Here is a 14,421-nt window from a genome sequence, read left to right on the forward strand (position 1 = left end):
GCATCACCGACTCAATGGACATGAGTTTGGGTAAACTCCGGGAGTTGGTGATGGACAGGGAGGCCTGGCGTGCTGCAGTTCATGGGGTCGCAGAGTCGGACACGACTGAGCGACTGAACTGTACTTCCTATATGGCAGGAACAAACATATAGACACCCATCTAGTCCTTATTAGTGACACATTTAACATTTGAATCCAAACTGAAATTAGAGAGAGAGAAACAGAGAAACAGGAAGAACAACTAAAGAGCCTGCAGTGAGAGCTCCCTTTCAACTCAAAGAACATGTGTCCTGAGGCGAGCAGAGGACGGAGAGGAGAATCAGCTCCCCGGCCAGTCCCAGTTCCCACCTTCGGAGAATCAATCTAATGTTCACGGATTTGCCAATTACTTCATTTGGTTCTCAACCAAAGAAACAGCAAGCTCTTCCCATACTGGAATAAAAACCTGCTCTGTTGTGCTTTTTTTTTTTTTTTTTTGGTTTTTTGTTTGTTTGTTTGTTTCTCTTTATTTTTATTTTTTACTTTACAATATTTTGATTGTTTCTACCATACATCAACATGAATCAGCCACAAGCATACCCATGTCCCCTCCCTCTTAAACCTCCCTCCCCATCCCACCCCTCTAGGTTGTCACAGAGCAGCAGTTTTGGGTTCCCTGCATCATACAGCAAATTTTCATAGGCTAACTAGTTTACATATGGTAATATATATGTTTCAATACTACTCTCTCAAGTCATCCCATGCTGTCCCTCCCCCCATGTTTCTAGGGTTTTTTCAAAAATATATATATATTTATTTTAACTTGTTTATTTGACTGCCTCAGGTCTTAGTTGCAGCATGTGGGATCTAGTTCCCCCACCAGGGATTGAACCAAGGCCCCCTGCACTGGGAATGTGGAGTCTTAGCCACTACACCACCAGAGAAGTCCCTCTGCTATGTTTATTAAGAGGAGATGTTTGAGTCTCTGAAGTGACACTTTCCCAAGGAATTTCCAAGGATAGTGTTGACTAGAATCTATTTTTGCCTGCCTTTGGAACTTAATCCTTGAGTAAGCCACAAGCCACTTGTATCACTGAACACGACTGGGGCTCAAAGGAGTAGCTGGATTCCGGGAGTTTGTAACACAACTCTGCTGTGTATATTCAACATTGCTCATGAAAAAGTTTCAGCTACCAGATAAACAAACTACGGCATGTATGAACAATTGCTTTGAAAAACAGGCCTCTCCTCTCGGCTCGGCCACTAATGAGCTCTTCAGCTCAAGGATGTTACACAATCTTTCAGAGACTCCAAACTAAGGAACTAGACCAAAGGACAATCTCTAAGATCCTGTGAGCCCTCATTTATTGAGATTTGTAAAAAATTTAATGGTAACAAAACTTAGGAAGACTTACTACCTCCTTGCATGTCATTCTGCATACTCTGTGTTCCTTTTGCAACAGATTCTCATCCCCAGACAGGTCATTTTCCACTCCAGCTGTCATTTGTAGGTTTTATAGGCAGCTAAAGGGCATCATTTAAAACATTGTACTAAAGAGGATATAAACTTTGCTGTCACAAAAGAATCATAGCCTTGAATTCCTGAATTTTATAGTTATGGTACTCATAAAAGTGTTTAATAACAAACTTGGCTCACTTAGAACTTACCAGTCTAAAGGACTTTGCCCCAACTGGACATGTGGATTATATTTGTTTTTTTAAGAAAATATTTAATCATCTATTGACAATTTCATATTGATACTAATGATTCCTGCACAATCCCTTTCAACCACTCTAAATGTAGAAATAATGTTTCATGATTCCACAGTGCTATTAAGCATCTAATGAAGGCTTCTATCACTGGTCTTTGTCACGATGCATGGGCATCAAGATTTTCTACCTATATCAGACAGATTAAAATGGGCCAGGACCTCCCTGGTGGTCCAGTGGTTAAGAATCCACCTGCCAATGCAGGGAACACTGGTTTGATCCCCAGTCCAGGAAGATTCCATGTGTCGAGGAGCAATTAAACCCGTGTGCCACAGCTACAGAAGCCTGTGCGCCCCAGAGCCTGGGCTCATTAATAAGAGAAAGCCCTCGCCCAGCAAAAAAGACCCAGATAGTAAAAAATAAAAAAATACACGGTGTTTTCAAAAAATTAAAATGGGCCAATGTGAAAACTTAACAGCTGCATATGTATGCCCCCGGGCTTCCCAGGTGGTCCTGGTGGTAAAGAACCTGCCTGCCAACGCAGGAGACACAAGAGACGTGGGTTCGATCCTGGGGTGGGGGAGATCCCCTGGAGGAAGGCATGGCAACCCACTCCAGTATTTTTGCCTAGCAAATTCCATGGACAGAGGAGCCTGATGGGCTACAGTCCATGGGGTTGCAAAGAATCAGACTCAACTGAAGCACCTTAGCACAGCACAGCACGTGTATGCACCCAAGAAAAACTTCCTGATCATGTTCCATTTGTCCAAACCTAGAGTAAAAGCACCCGTAAAACTAAATCATCCACAAATAGAATATCTACAATGGTTGCTTTCCTGCGAATTGAGAAATGACACACAATACTCAACAATTTATAAATCTGCAAGTTTATTATTCAAACTGACATGTCTTAAGTACTCGTTTCAAAATGCTTTCACTTATAATCTCTCTTTTGATCCTTGGGCATGGAGAGCCTACATTCTTAGTCTCTGGAATCAGATTACCTGGGTATATAGCCTATCTCTACCACTTTACTAGCTGTGTGATGACGGGGAATTTACCTAATCTCTCTGCTCCTGCATTTCCTCTTCTGTAAAATGGGGATAGTAATAGAATCTGCCTCCTGATTTGTGGTTACTATGAGGATTAAGAAGCTGAGACATGTACGCTGTGAGACACCACTAAGCACTCACTGAATTTTAGCTATTACAGAAAATTTTATTCACAGACCAGGGAAAGTAAAGATACTGCTTGGGAGCAATAAATAAATAAACTTTAGCTATTATAGCTACTACCTCACTTTTCAGAAGAAGAAAAGTTCTTCATTATCTTTTTTTTAGTGTTTTATTTGCCCTGTGAATGTGTTCTGTTTTACTTCTATCCGATGAAATATTCTTCTTGGAACAAGGAAGAAAGAAAACTAAACAAAAGAAAAATAAGATGCGCAAATGGAAATCTGATGAAAAAGTATTATAAAGGATGTGTAATTAGAAAAGGTGGATTTGAGTCATCAGCTCCTGCATATTAACTTTATTTCTGAGATTTGTATGCTTTGTCTCAAGAAACACCTCTGAAGAGAGTCCAAGAATGCCATGATTATTACACTTAAATATTTGCTTAAGGTAGTAAAGCATGTAGTTCAAGAACAAAAGAGGAGTTAAAGCTCTGGATTTTGTCAATTGCAGCATTAAGGAAAGCCAGTCTAACAGCATTCCTAAAGGGAAACCGGGATCTGTGGCCTCCAGTGATGTTTAATTATTATTTTCTTTCAGGTCTAATTTCTCCTTTTTCATCTCTTATCATTTTCTCTTCTGTGTGCCTTTCTTTTCCTTTCACACTCATTTCAGTCTTTCTGTATTTCTACAATTTAGGTTTTCATGATGACAAGTGCGGGTGATGATTTATAAAAACGTTTAATACAAACAGAGGCATTTTCGGGACTTCCCTGGCCGTCCACTGGTGAGGACTCCATGCTTCCAGTGCGGGGGGCGGGGGTAGGATTTGATCCATGATTGGGGAACTAAGATCCTGCATGCTTCACAGCGCAGGGAAAAAAAAAAAACAGAGGGAGAAGAATTTTCAGAGTAGCCCAGCTTGGTTTTCCTTGTGGCTAGAACTTCGCAGCCTTATATCAATGGCTTATTTTGTTGTTCCCAAGGATCTGACAAAAGGAAAGGAAAATGGGGGGCAGTTTCCTTGCATCTTCCAGAATAAAGTCTTAACCCCCAATGGGTACAATTGGCCCTTCATGGTTGGCCCCTGCCTTCTTGTTCTTTAACTCCAACTATGCTCAGAGTCTCCAGTTCCCAAACAGAGGCTTGCTACCCTCAATTCTTACTATAAGACATCACCTCCAAGTAGAATGACCTTCCTCAGCTATTATCTTTTAACAAACCCTTAATTGTTCCAAACACAAACCATCTCTCTTCTAAGACATTCTCCTTTAAGCTCCCAGTCTGACTTACATATTCCTCTTCCATGCTTCACATTACACCATAAAAGCCTCTGCCAGATAATAATGGTTAGGGTTAGGGTTAAGGTGATTCACCTCCAAAATACATCCCATATTCATCCACTTCCTTTCATCTCCACTGCTGCCTCTTGATCCAGGTCACCAGTCACCTTTCTCCTGGACAAATCATAGTTTCCTGACAGGTCTCTGTGGGCCTCCCTGGTGGCCCAGTGGTAAAGAATCCGGCTGCAATGCAGGAGACATGGGTTCGACCCCTGAATTAGGAAGATTCCTTGGAGAAGGAAACGGCAACCCCACTCCAGTACTCTTGCCTGAGAAATCCCATGGACAGGGAAGCCTGGCGGGCTACAATCCATGGAGTCACAAACAGCCAGACACAATATAGTGACTTAGGACACAGCAGGGCTGTGGCTTACATTCCCATCTGCAGCTAGAAAGATCTTTTTAAGAAGAAATAGTTCATATAAACAAAAATACAGAGAATGTATGAATCAGGTATAACAAATGGGATGAAAACCCAGGTACCCACCACCAGTTTAATTAAACACAAGCTGTTGCTGCTGTTGCTGCGGCTAAGTCACTTCAGTCGTGTCCGACTCTGTGCAACCCCATAGACGGCAGCCCACCAGGACCCCCCGTCCCTGGGATTCTCCAGGCAAGAACACTGGAATGGGTTGCCATTTCCTTCTCCAATGCATGAAAGTGAAAAGTGGAAGTGAAGTCGCTCAGTCGTGTCCGACTCTTCACGACCCCATGGACTGCAGCCCACCAGGCTCCTCCGTCCATGGGATTTTCCAGGCAAGAGTACTGGAGCGAGGTGCCATTGCCTTCTCCGAAACACAAGCTGGCTGTGTTTAATTTGAAGCTGGCTGGGTCTCTTTCCCAAAAGGCAAACACAACCTTGAATTTGGAGTTTAATATTACCTTGTTTTAAAAACTAATTCTTTTACCATATATGTCTATATGTCTAAAAACTTATTTAATTGTGTTTGTTGTTGAGCTTTTAAAAAGTAGTCTATGCCATCCGCCTTGCAATTTGCTCTCTGTACTCAACAGTGACATTTTTGAAACTCATCCATGTTGATTTTCATCTTCTCTGTAGTATTCCACTGTATGAATATGTCATAATACAGGCATACTCCTATTGATGAACTATTGAGTTTTTTCCACGTTCTGTGCAATCACCAGCAACGCTCACATAAACAGTCAAGACTGTGATGCCTAGCGCAGGTATCTGAGAATTCCTCTAGGGCAGGGCTGTGCAATGGGACTTACTAAAACAATGGAGGGGTTCTATATCTACACTCTCCAATATGGCAGCCACGTGTCATCAGTAAGCACTTGGAATATGACTACTACTGAAAAGGGAATTTATACTTCAACTTTAATAAACAAATTTAAGTAGTCACAAGTGGCTAGTGGCTGCCATATTGGATGATACGGTTTTCGAATACACAACCAGAAACAAAGTGTCTGGGCTATAAGAGTACATGCATCTTCAACTTTACAAATATTGACGAATGTTTCCCAACTTGTGTGTAATATAATTTTTATCTCCACAAGCAGTATGTAATAATTGTCAATAGTACTTTTTTACTGCCTGCCTTTAAATTTTTTACCTGTCAAGAAATAACATGGCATCTTATTAGAGTCTTATTTCACATTTCACAGGCATTTGTGTGAAACGCCTGTTTAGATCTTTTTTTCCTTTTTCATTGGGTTGTCTTTTTTTCCTATTGATGTTCAGGAGTTCTCTACGTATTTTCAGTATGATTCTTTAATTTGTCTCGACACTGGATCTGTTTAACTATGGAAGCCCCATGGAAGCAATTTTCTTTCTAAAATTGTGGATTTCATATTTTCTAAAATTGTAGAGTTCTGCTGCCAGTAGCTTTGTTCCATGAGGTGTCACGGGGCTCAACAATATCTCTTCCAGATGGAGATGGAGGGGGAGGTCTGAAGAATCCTATTCTTAGGGAAATGTCTGCCTGGCTAGGTCATCTGGAGCAGACCCAGTGGAAAACCAGTTTCCCTCTGCTCTTCTCTGTGTCTACACGGGGGCTGAGTGTATGGGTGTGACTTGCTGGGTGGAAAGCTGGTACTGAGGGTGACACCCTGGCAATGAGGGCAGAGCAGGAGATCTGGCAAAGTGATGATGATAGTAATTTGGGGGCATGGGATGGGGAGATGCAGTCATTGGCATGAAAAGGGTGGCAGGAGCTTGTAAAACTGGCCCCTCCACCTTCCCCAGTGATTCCATCTCTTCTTTTCCAGAGGCTTCTATTTTAGCAATTGAACAAACCTTCCCTGACACGTATTTAATCTCTCATCTGCACTGGTTCCTGCCTTTCATCCTCCAGGTAGACATTACTTTAGTTTTCCTTTTCTCCCCAAAGACCTTCCTTCCCACTCAGCTTACTGCAATGTGGTGGCGTCTGCCCATCCCAGCATTCACTGAAGCTGTTTCACGGTCACTGTTCTGAGACTTAGACTTTCCAATGATCTATTGTACCTATTTTCTCAACTGTAGGTCCCATCCAATATCTCACAAAGGGTTAAAATTTCGGAACACAGAAAATGTTAGTAGAAAAGGTCCTCCATGTGTGGACCCTGTTGTCTCTGGGCTTCTCTGGTGGTCCAGCTGGTAAAGAATCCACCTGCAATGCGGGAGACCTGCATTCGATCCCTGGGTTGGGAAGATCCCCTGGTGAAGGGAATGGCTACCCACTCCAGTATTCTGGCCTGGAAAATTCATGGACTGTATAGTCCATGGGGTGGCAAAGAGTCAGACTCGACTGAGCGACTTACATTTCACTTCACACTTCACTTCTTCAGTTCTTGCTGCTGCTGCTACATCACTTTAGTCGTGTCTGACTCTTTGCCACTCCATGGACTGTAGCCCACCAGGTTCCTCTGTCCATGGGATTCTCCAGGCAAGAATACTGGAGTGGGTTGCCATTTCCTTCTCCAGAGGATCTTCCCAACCCAGGGATCAAACCCGTGTCTCTTACATCTTCTGCATTGGCAGGCGAGTTCTTTACCACGAGTGCCCCCTGGGAAGCCCTAACAAACCCTTACCTGTCCCAATTCAGATGCTCTGTCCTCTCTTCCAAGGAGCTCTCCCCAACACTCCCAGTCTGACTTACCGATTCCTCTTCCACACTCCACGTTATACTATGCAAACCTCTACCAGATCATAATGGTCAGGGTTAGGGTGATTCACCTGGACCACATATCCCCTAATTCATCCACTTCCTTTCATCTCCATTCTTGCCCTCTTGAGCCAGGTCAGCATTCACCTTTTGTCTGGACAAATTACAGTCTTCTAACCGGTCTCTGACTTACTTACATTCCCATCTCCTTCAGTTTATCATTTACACAGCAGGTAGAGTGCTCTTCTTAAGAGGAAATATTTCATACAGACAAAAATAGAAAATGTATGAAATCAGATATAACAAATAAGATGAAAACCCATGTACCCACCACCAGTTTAATAAACTTGATATTGCTAACACCTTTGAAGCTGTCTGTGTCTCTTCCCCAAAGGCAAACACAATCTTGAATTTGGTGTTTAATGTTCCCTTCTTTTAAAAGACAATTCTTTTACCATGTATATTCGTATGTCTAAAAATTACATTATTTAATTTTGCTCATTGTTGAACTTTTAAAATGTGGTTGTGTTCCATTTGCTTCCCAATTTGCTTTTTGCCTTCAATGTAACATTTCTGAAATTCACCCATGTTGATCTTCATCTTCTCTGTAGTATTCCATTGTATGAATGTGTCATAATGCATGCATACTCCTGTTGATGAACTTTTGAGTTTTTTCCAGGTTCTGTGCAATCACCAGCAATGCTCACATAAACAGTCATGACTCTGATGCCTAGTGTACATATGTGAGAATTTCTGTAGGGCAGGGCTGTCCAATGGAATCACTGTGATGATGAAAGAGTTCTATATCTACACTCACCAATTTGGCAGCCACATGTCATTACTAAGTACTTGGAATGTGACTACTACTCTTGAGAAAGTAAAATTTTAACTTTAATCTTAATAAACAAATTTAAATAACCACAAGTGACTAATGGCTACCACTTTGGATGGTGTAGTTTTCGAATACACAACCAGGAATAAAGTTTCTGAGCTATAGAGTACATGCATCTTCAGCTTTACAAATGTTGACAAATGTTCTCCAACTGGGTATATTATTTATATCTCCATAAACAGTATGTAAGAATTGCCAATCATCCTTTTTGATAACTGCCTTTAAAAGTTTTGCCTATCAAGAGATAATGTGGGGCTTCCTTGGCTCAGTGACTAAGAATCCACCAAGCAATGTAGGGGACATGGGTTTGATCCTTGGTCCAGGAAGATTCCACGTGCCTCAGAGCAACTAAGCCCATGCACCACAACTCCTGAACACATGCTCTAGAACCCATGAGCCGCAACTACTGAGCCCACACGCTGCAAACACTGAAGCCCAGGTGCCTAAACTCTGTGCTCTGCAACAAGAGAAGCCACCACAATGAGAAGCCTGTTCACCACAAGGAAGAGTGGCTCCATTCACCACAACTGCTGCATATGAGAAAGCCCATATGCAGCAACAAAAACCCAGCACAGCCAAAAATAAATTTAAAAAAAAAGAGAGAGAGAGAGAGAGATACTTGGAATAGGAACTGGCAAGCCACTCCAGTATTCTTGCCAGGAAAATCCCCTGGACAGAGGAGCTTAGTGAGCTCCTACAGGGCTACAGTCCATGGGGTCACAAAGAATTGGGACACGACTTAGCGACTAGACAACAATAAATGTAAAACTCAACCCACCCAACTCCCCCAGCATCCTAGTTTCCCCTCCCCACCCCTTCTTATCTTTAGTTAATGTCCCCAGGGTTCAGTCTGGCTAGAGCTGGAGGCCAGAGTGACTTTAGGAAGCCGGGTGGTCTCCGGAGCCTCTGCAGAAAAAGGCTGGAGGTGGCTGTGTGGCGCCACCCAGACCCTGCCCCTTCCCCCAGTTAGAAAGTAAGTCCCTGGTGTCCACTGGGAGAGCAGCGCCGTGCTTTGGACTAGCACAAGCTGGGGCCTGCCTGGACTGGCCATTCCAGCGACCTAGCCCCTGCATCGCCCGGGGCAGGGAGGTCCCAGGAGCGCTGCCTCCCGCCCCCACTCCTATATCCAGAGGCAGGGGGTTACATAATTTTTGAGTGCCTCCTTTCCCCTGCGGGAGTGCATGGGCTGCAGTACACTCCATGCCAGTCCCCCAAAGCAGGTTGGGAGAAGGGGTAGCTGGCTGGACCAGACTAGTTTCCCAGATGACTGGCAGGTAGTGCCAAAAAAAAAAAAGAGAGAGAGAGAGATACTGTGGGATCTTACTACAATTTTATTATGCATTTCCAACATTACTGTTTATTTGCCATTCATTCTTCCTTTTGTTTGAAATGCCTGTTTAGGTCTTTTTTCCATTTTTTTTATTGGGTTATTTGTCTTTTTCCTATTGATGCTTTGGAATTCTCTACATATTTTTAGTATTCTTTTTTAACTTGCCCTGACACTAGATCTGTTTGTTTAACTAGGGAAGCCCCATGGAAGCAATAGGCAAAAGGCATAGCTGAAATGGCAGGTGATGTCACTCACTGAATTCACATGGATTCTCCTTTCAAAAATTGTGAATTTCATGCTAGAGTTCTGCTGCCAGTAGCTTTGTTCCATGAGGTGTCACGGGGCTCAATAATATCTCTTCTGGATGGAGATGGAGGGGGAGGTCTGAAGAATCCTATTCTTAGGGAAATGTCTGCCTGGCTAGGTCATCTGGAGCAGACCCAGTGGAAAACCAGTTTCCCTCTGCTCTTCTCCATGTCTACACGGGGGCTGAGTGTATGGGTGTGACTTGCTGGGTGGAAAGCTGGTACTGAGGGTGACACCCTGGCAACGAGGGCAGAGCAGGAGATCTGGCAAAGTGATGATGATAGTAATTTGGGGGCATGGGATGGGGAGATGCAGTCATTGGCATGAAAAGGGTGGCAGGAGCTTGTAAAACTGGCCTCTGCACCTTCCCCAGTGATTCCATCTCTTTTCTTTTCCAGGGCTTCTATCCTATCAATCAAACCTTCTCTGCCATGTATTTAACCTCTCTTCTGTACTGGTTCCTGCCTTTCATCCTCCACAGTGGACTTGTTTTCCTTTTCTCCCCGAAGACCTTCCCTGCTACTTCCTTCCCTCTCAACTTACTGCAATGTGGTGGCTTCTGCCCACCCCACCATTCACTGAAGCTGTTCTCTCCAAGGTCACCTGTGATTCAGTTGCCAACCTTTTCTGAAGCTTTCAGTCCTGTTCACCTTCTTCTCCTTGTCTTCCTGGGATTCCAGGGAGAACTCTATGGGTCGTCTCCTCCTTCTCTCACTGCTCTTTCTGTGTTTTAGTGCTGGCTTCTCTGTCTTTACCCACTCTTTAAAGCCACTATTTGCAGAGTTAACGACACCCCCTTATGGCATCCTTGTAACAAATAGTAAAAGGTGCACCATAATCTGGATGGGCACAGCCTTGGGCCAGGATGCATGGTTTCAAGTCTTATTTGTCCCACTCAACCTGGCATTCTTGAGCCATTAACACCCTATACAACTGCATGCAGCTGCACAGGGTACAATTCTTGGTGCTCATCTTGTTTTTTGCTTTATTCTCTTTCTCTTTACAATCTTGTTGACTTTCATTGGATAGAAAACCTATATAGTTCCAGACATCTTTTCATCTGTCTGCTGAACTTCTCTTCCTGGGTATCCTGTGGGTACTTCAAATTTGCCAAGGCCAAAACTAAATTCATTATCTGCTCACTCACATTTTCCCACATATCGATTTTCTGAATTCTTCTCTAAGTTCATGATGAATGATGTGATGTGCTCAGTCATGTCCAAGTCTTTGTGGCCCCATGGACTGTAGCCCATCAGGCTCTTCTGTCCATGGATTTTTCCAGGCAAGAATACTGGAGTGGGTTGCCATTTCCTCCTCCAGGGGATCTTCCCAACCCAGGGATCAATGCAGGGACTTCTCCTATGTCTCCTGCATTGGCAGGCAGATTCTTTACCACTAGTGAGACCTGGGATGCCCAAGTTAATGATATCACCATCCATCCACTCATTCAAGTGAAAACTTCCAGATTATCTGTGCCTTTTCCTTTTCCACAGTTTCAAGCTTCTGTCACTCCCTCAAGTGCACTGCTGGATTAGCTGTCTAAATAGTTTCCCTATGTTTAGAAGCTCTCCCTCCAAATCAGTCTCCCCACTACTGTTGTTGTTGTTAAGAATCCAACATTTTTACTTAATGTTTATTTACTTGGCTGCACCAGGTCTCAGTTGTAGCATGTGGGATCTTCCATCATCGTTGCATCTTTTTTTATCTTCATTGCAGCATGAAGGATCTTTTAGTCACAGCCTGCGGGCTCTAGTTCCCTGACCAGGGATCAAACCCAGGCCCCCTGCATTGGGAATGGGGAGTCTTAGCCATTGGATCACCAGGAAATCCCTGTGTTTCCTTCTTTACATAGAAATGAGCATGCATGCTCAGATGCTTCAGCTGTGACTGACACTGTGGCCCTGTGGACTGTATGTAGCCTGACAGGCTCCTTTGTCCATGGGATTCTCCAGGCAAGAATTCTGGAGTGGGTTGGTGTGGCCTTCTCCAGAGGATCTTCCTGACCCAGGGATTGAACCTACCTCTCTTACATCTCCTGTATTGCAAGCAGATTCTTTTACTGCTGAGCCACCTGGGAAGCCCAGAAATGAGCATACTGCTCCCTTATTAAACAACCGATGTTGGCTTCTAGTTTACCATAAGACAAAGTCTAGATATGCAGAATGGCAAATAAAATCTTTCATATTCTGGCCCAAACCAACTTTTCCAGTCCTACACTTTGTCTCTGATCCTAACACCTTCCCTGATCTTAACCACAACAGACTATGAAATCAGTTTCTTGAATGTGATTTTCCCACATGCTTTAGTGCCCCAGTGCATTTGGTGGTGTCTTGCATGCCCTTCCTCTGTGTTTTCCCCTACGAGATTCCATCATCCACTCTTTAAGACTATGCTCACAAGTGACCCTTTTTTCAGGCACCTCTGGTTCTAATAAACAGCCCCTTTCTCACAGCTCCTAGCACTATTGGCGTATTAGTATGAACTGTCTAGAAGTTATTTTGCATCTTTTTTTTTTTTTTACTATATTTTGTGTTTCCGAAGGGCAAGTTTAAGCTTGTTCATCACCATATCATCAGCAGCTTGCCTAGTACCTGTACATGGTAGATACTGAATAAAATTTCATGAGTTGAATTGGGCAGTATGCTTGAACATCACTTTGTGAAAGGACCAATGACTGCTCTCAGTATAATTTTCAACCTGTTCCTTTTCTTCAGAAACCAGAAGAATCTCAGAACGAGATAGTCCATGGGCCCTATTGGAGACAGTTGCTATGTCATATTCCCAAACTTTAGCCAGGTCTCTCCAGGGATATAGAGGCTGTGATTTCTCAAATGACTGCTTGGTGTCCGAGTATGGCTTTCCCCAGATATTAGAGTTCTTTGGAATCAGAGATTTTCAATCTAGGACCTAGATTCTAGGTTCCACCAAAGCCTCTCACCATTCTAAGAAGCTAAGCAGTTTCTTCAGTGGTAGAAAGATCAATATATATTGTTTTATCACCTGTGGGTCCCATCCCAACACGTCACTAAGGTTTGAGATTTTAGAGCATGAAAAACAAAAAGAGTGACTTCACTATCTCAAAACCTTGTTAAACCTCTCAGTTGTCCTGCAGCTTGGGGATGAAAACCTGCTCATTTGCAGGTTTTGTAGAGAGCCGAGCAAAACAGTATAGGTGAATCAGACTGACTTCTGTCATTATCCTTAGTTAAACCCCACGGTACTTTCTGGTCTAGGTAGGACACCCTCACCGACTCTATGAAGCCTAGAATGAGTGTTTCCTCGAAATGAGCAATTGGATGCTTGTAGAACCAACCGTCGGAGAAGGTAATGGCACCCCACTCCAGTACTCCTGCCTGGAAAATCCCATGGACGGAGGAGCCTGGTAGGCTGCAGTCCATGGGGTCGCTGAGGGTCGGACACGACTGAGTGACTTCACTTTCACTTTTCACTTTCATGCATTGGAGAAGGAAATGGCAACCCACTCCAGTGTTCTTGCCTGGAGAATCCCAGGGACGGGGGAGCCTGGTGGGCTGCCGTCTATGGGGTCACACAAAGTCGAAAACGACTGAAGTGACTTAGTAGCAGTAGCAGCAGCAGAACCAACCGTGGTAGCAACTGAGGGTAGGAACGAGCTTGATTTCAATTTCCCCTCAAACATAAAAACGTGGTTCTACTAGAATCAAAGCAACAAGTTGCTACTGAAATTGCAGTGACCGGTCAGCAAAGGAGACCTATTGGAAGCGCCTTTGGGTTTTTTTGCGACGAGTCAACTCAACCTAAGCCCAGTGTTTAATTATGCGACCCCTCAGCCCGCTCCACAGCCTGGAGCCCTCTTTTGGCCTCTGAAAAGGTTTAATGGGGGATCAATCCACAATGCTAAGTGTATTCGGCCTCCGAGGCCCAGCATGGAATCTCCAAGGTTTCCGCCTCGGGGCTGATCGGATCCTAGGAGGGCGCCCAGGGGGTCGGGAAGCGTAATCACAGCGGCCCACGTGGGCCGGAACGGCTGGGGGACCCGCCGGTGGTTGGGGCAGCTCGGAGCGCGTCAGCAGCCCGCCCCCTCGGCCCTCCCCTGGGCGGGGCCAGCCCCGACGGCGCTGACTCAGCAACGCGTGGGGGGACTTTTGTCCCTCCGCGGACCCCGTTTCTCTCGCCCTCCGCCGCCACCGAGCCGGTTTCCTCTTTCCGGCGCTCTGGGTGCGAGAGGCAGGTCGGACCGCCCAGCCTGCGAAGCGCTGTGCCGTCCCGGCGCCGGCCTGAGGACCCCGAAACTACCGTTCCCTCGCCGGGCATTTTGGGCGCCATGAACGGAGCGGGTGAGGCGGCCCTCTTCCCTGCCGAGGCTCTGCCGGGGGGCCTCTAGGGGCTCCGCTGCGTCCCGGAGGCCCGGTGGCGGGGAAGGGCCGGGGCTCGGACCCCAGGGGATGGCGGGGATGGAGTTTTCTGGGTGGGCTGGAGAGGCCCGGAGGGAGGCAGCTTCGTGGGCGAGGACGCCGGTGAAGGGCTTCTCCGCTGCTCTGTGGTCACCGCGGGATGCTCTTACCAACTTAGAGTGTAGGAGATGAGCCCTCTTCAGCCT

General features: G+C 44.9%; 1 protein-coding gene across 2 annotated transcripts in view; it reads left to right on the forward strand.

The window, feature by feature from the left end:
- The first annotated feature begins 14,027 nt into the window (after positions 1-14,027).
- The window catches only part of BLMH (bleomycin hydrolase), a 41,544-nt gene continuing 41,150 nt past the window's right edge, over positions 14,028-14,421 (forward strand). For both annotated transcript variants that reach the window (XM_086359927.1, XM_086359928.1), the window contains exon 1: positions 14,028-14,158. In XM_086359927.1, coding sequence (XP_086216053.1) covers positions 14,146-14,158 — 13 coding nt within the window. In that variant the 5' untranslated portion in view covers positions 14,028-14,145. The remainder of the gene's footprint in view (positions 14,159-14,421) is intronic.

This window comes from Bos grunniens, chromosome 19 (assembly GCF_055505025.1).
Source record: "Bos grunniens cultivar Pamir isolate PY7600 chromosome 19, Bosgru_T2T1.0, whole genome shotgun sequence".
In the NCBI taxonomy this organism is placed as follows: Eukaryota; Metazoa; Chordata; class Mammalia; order Artiodactyla; family Bovidae; genus Bos; species Bos grunniens.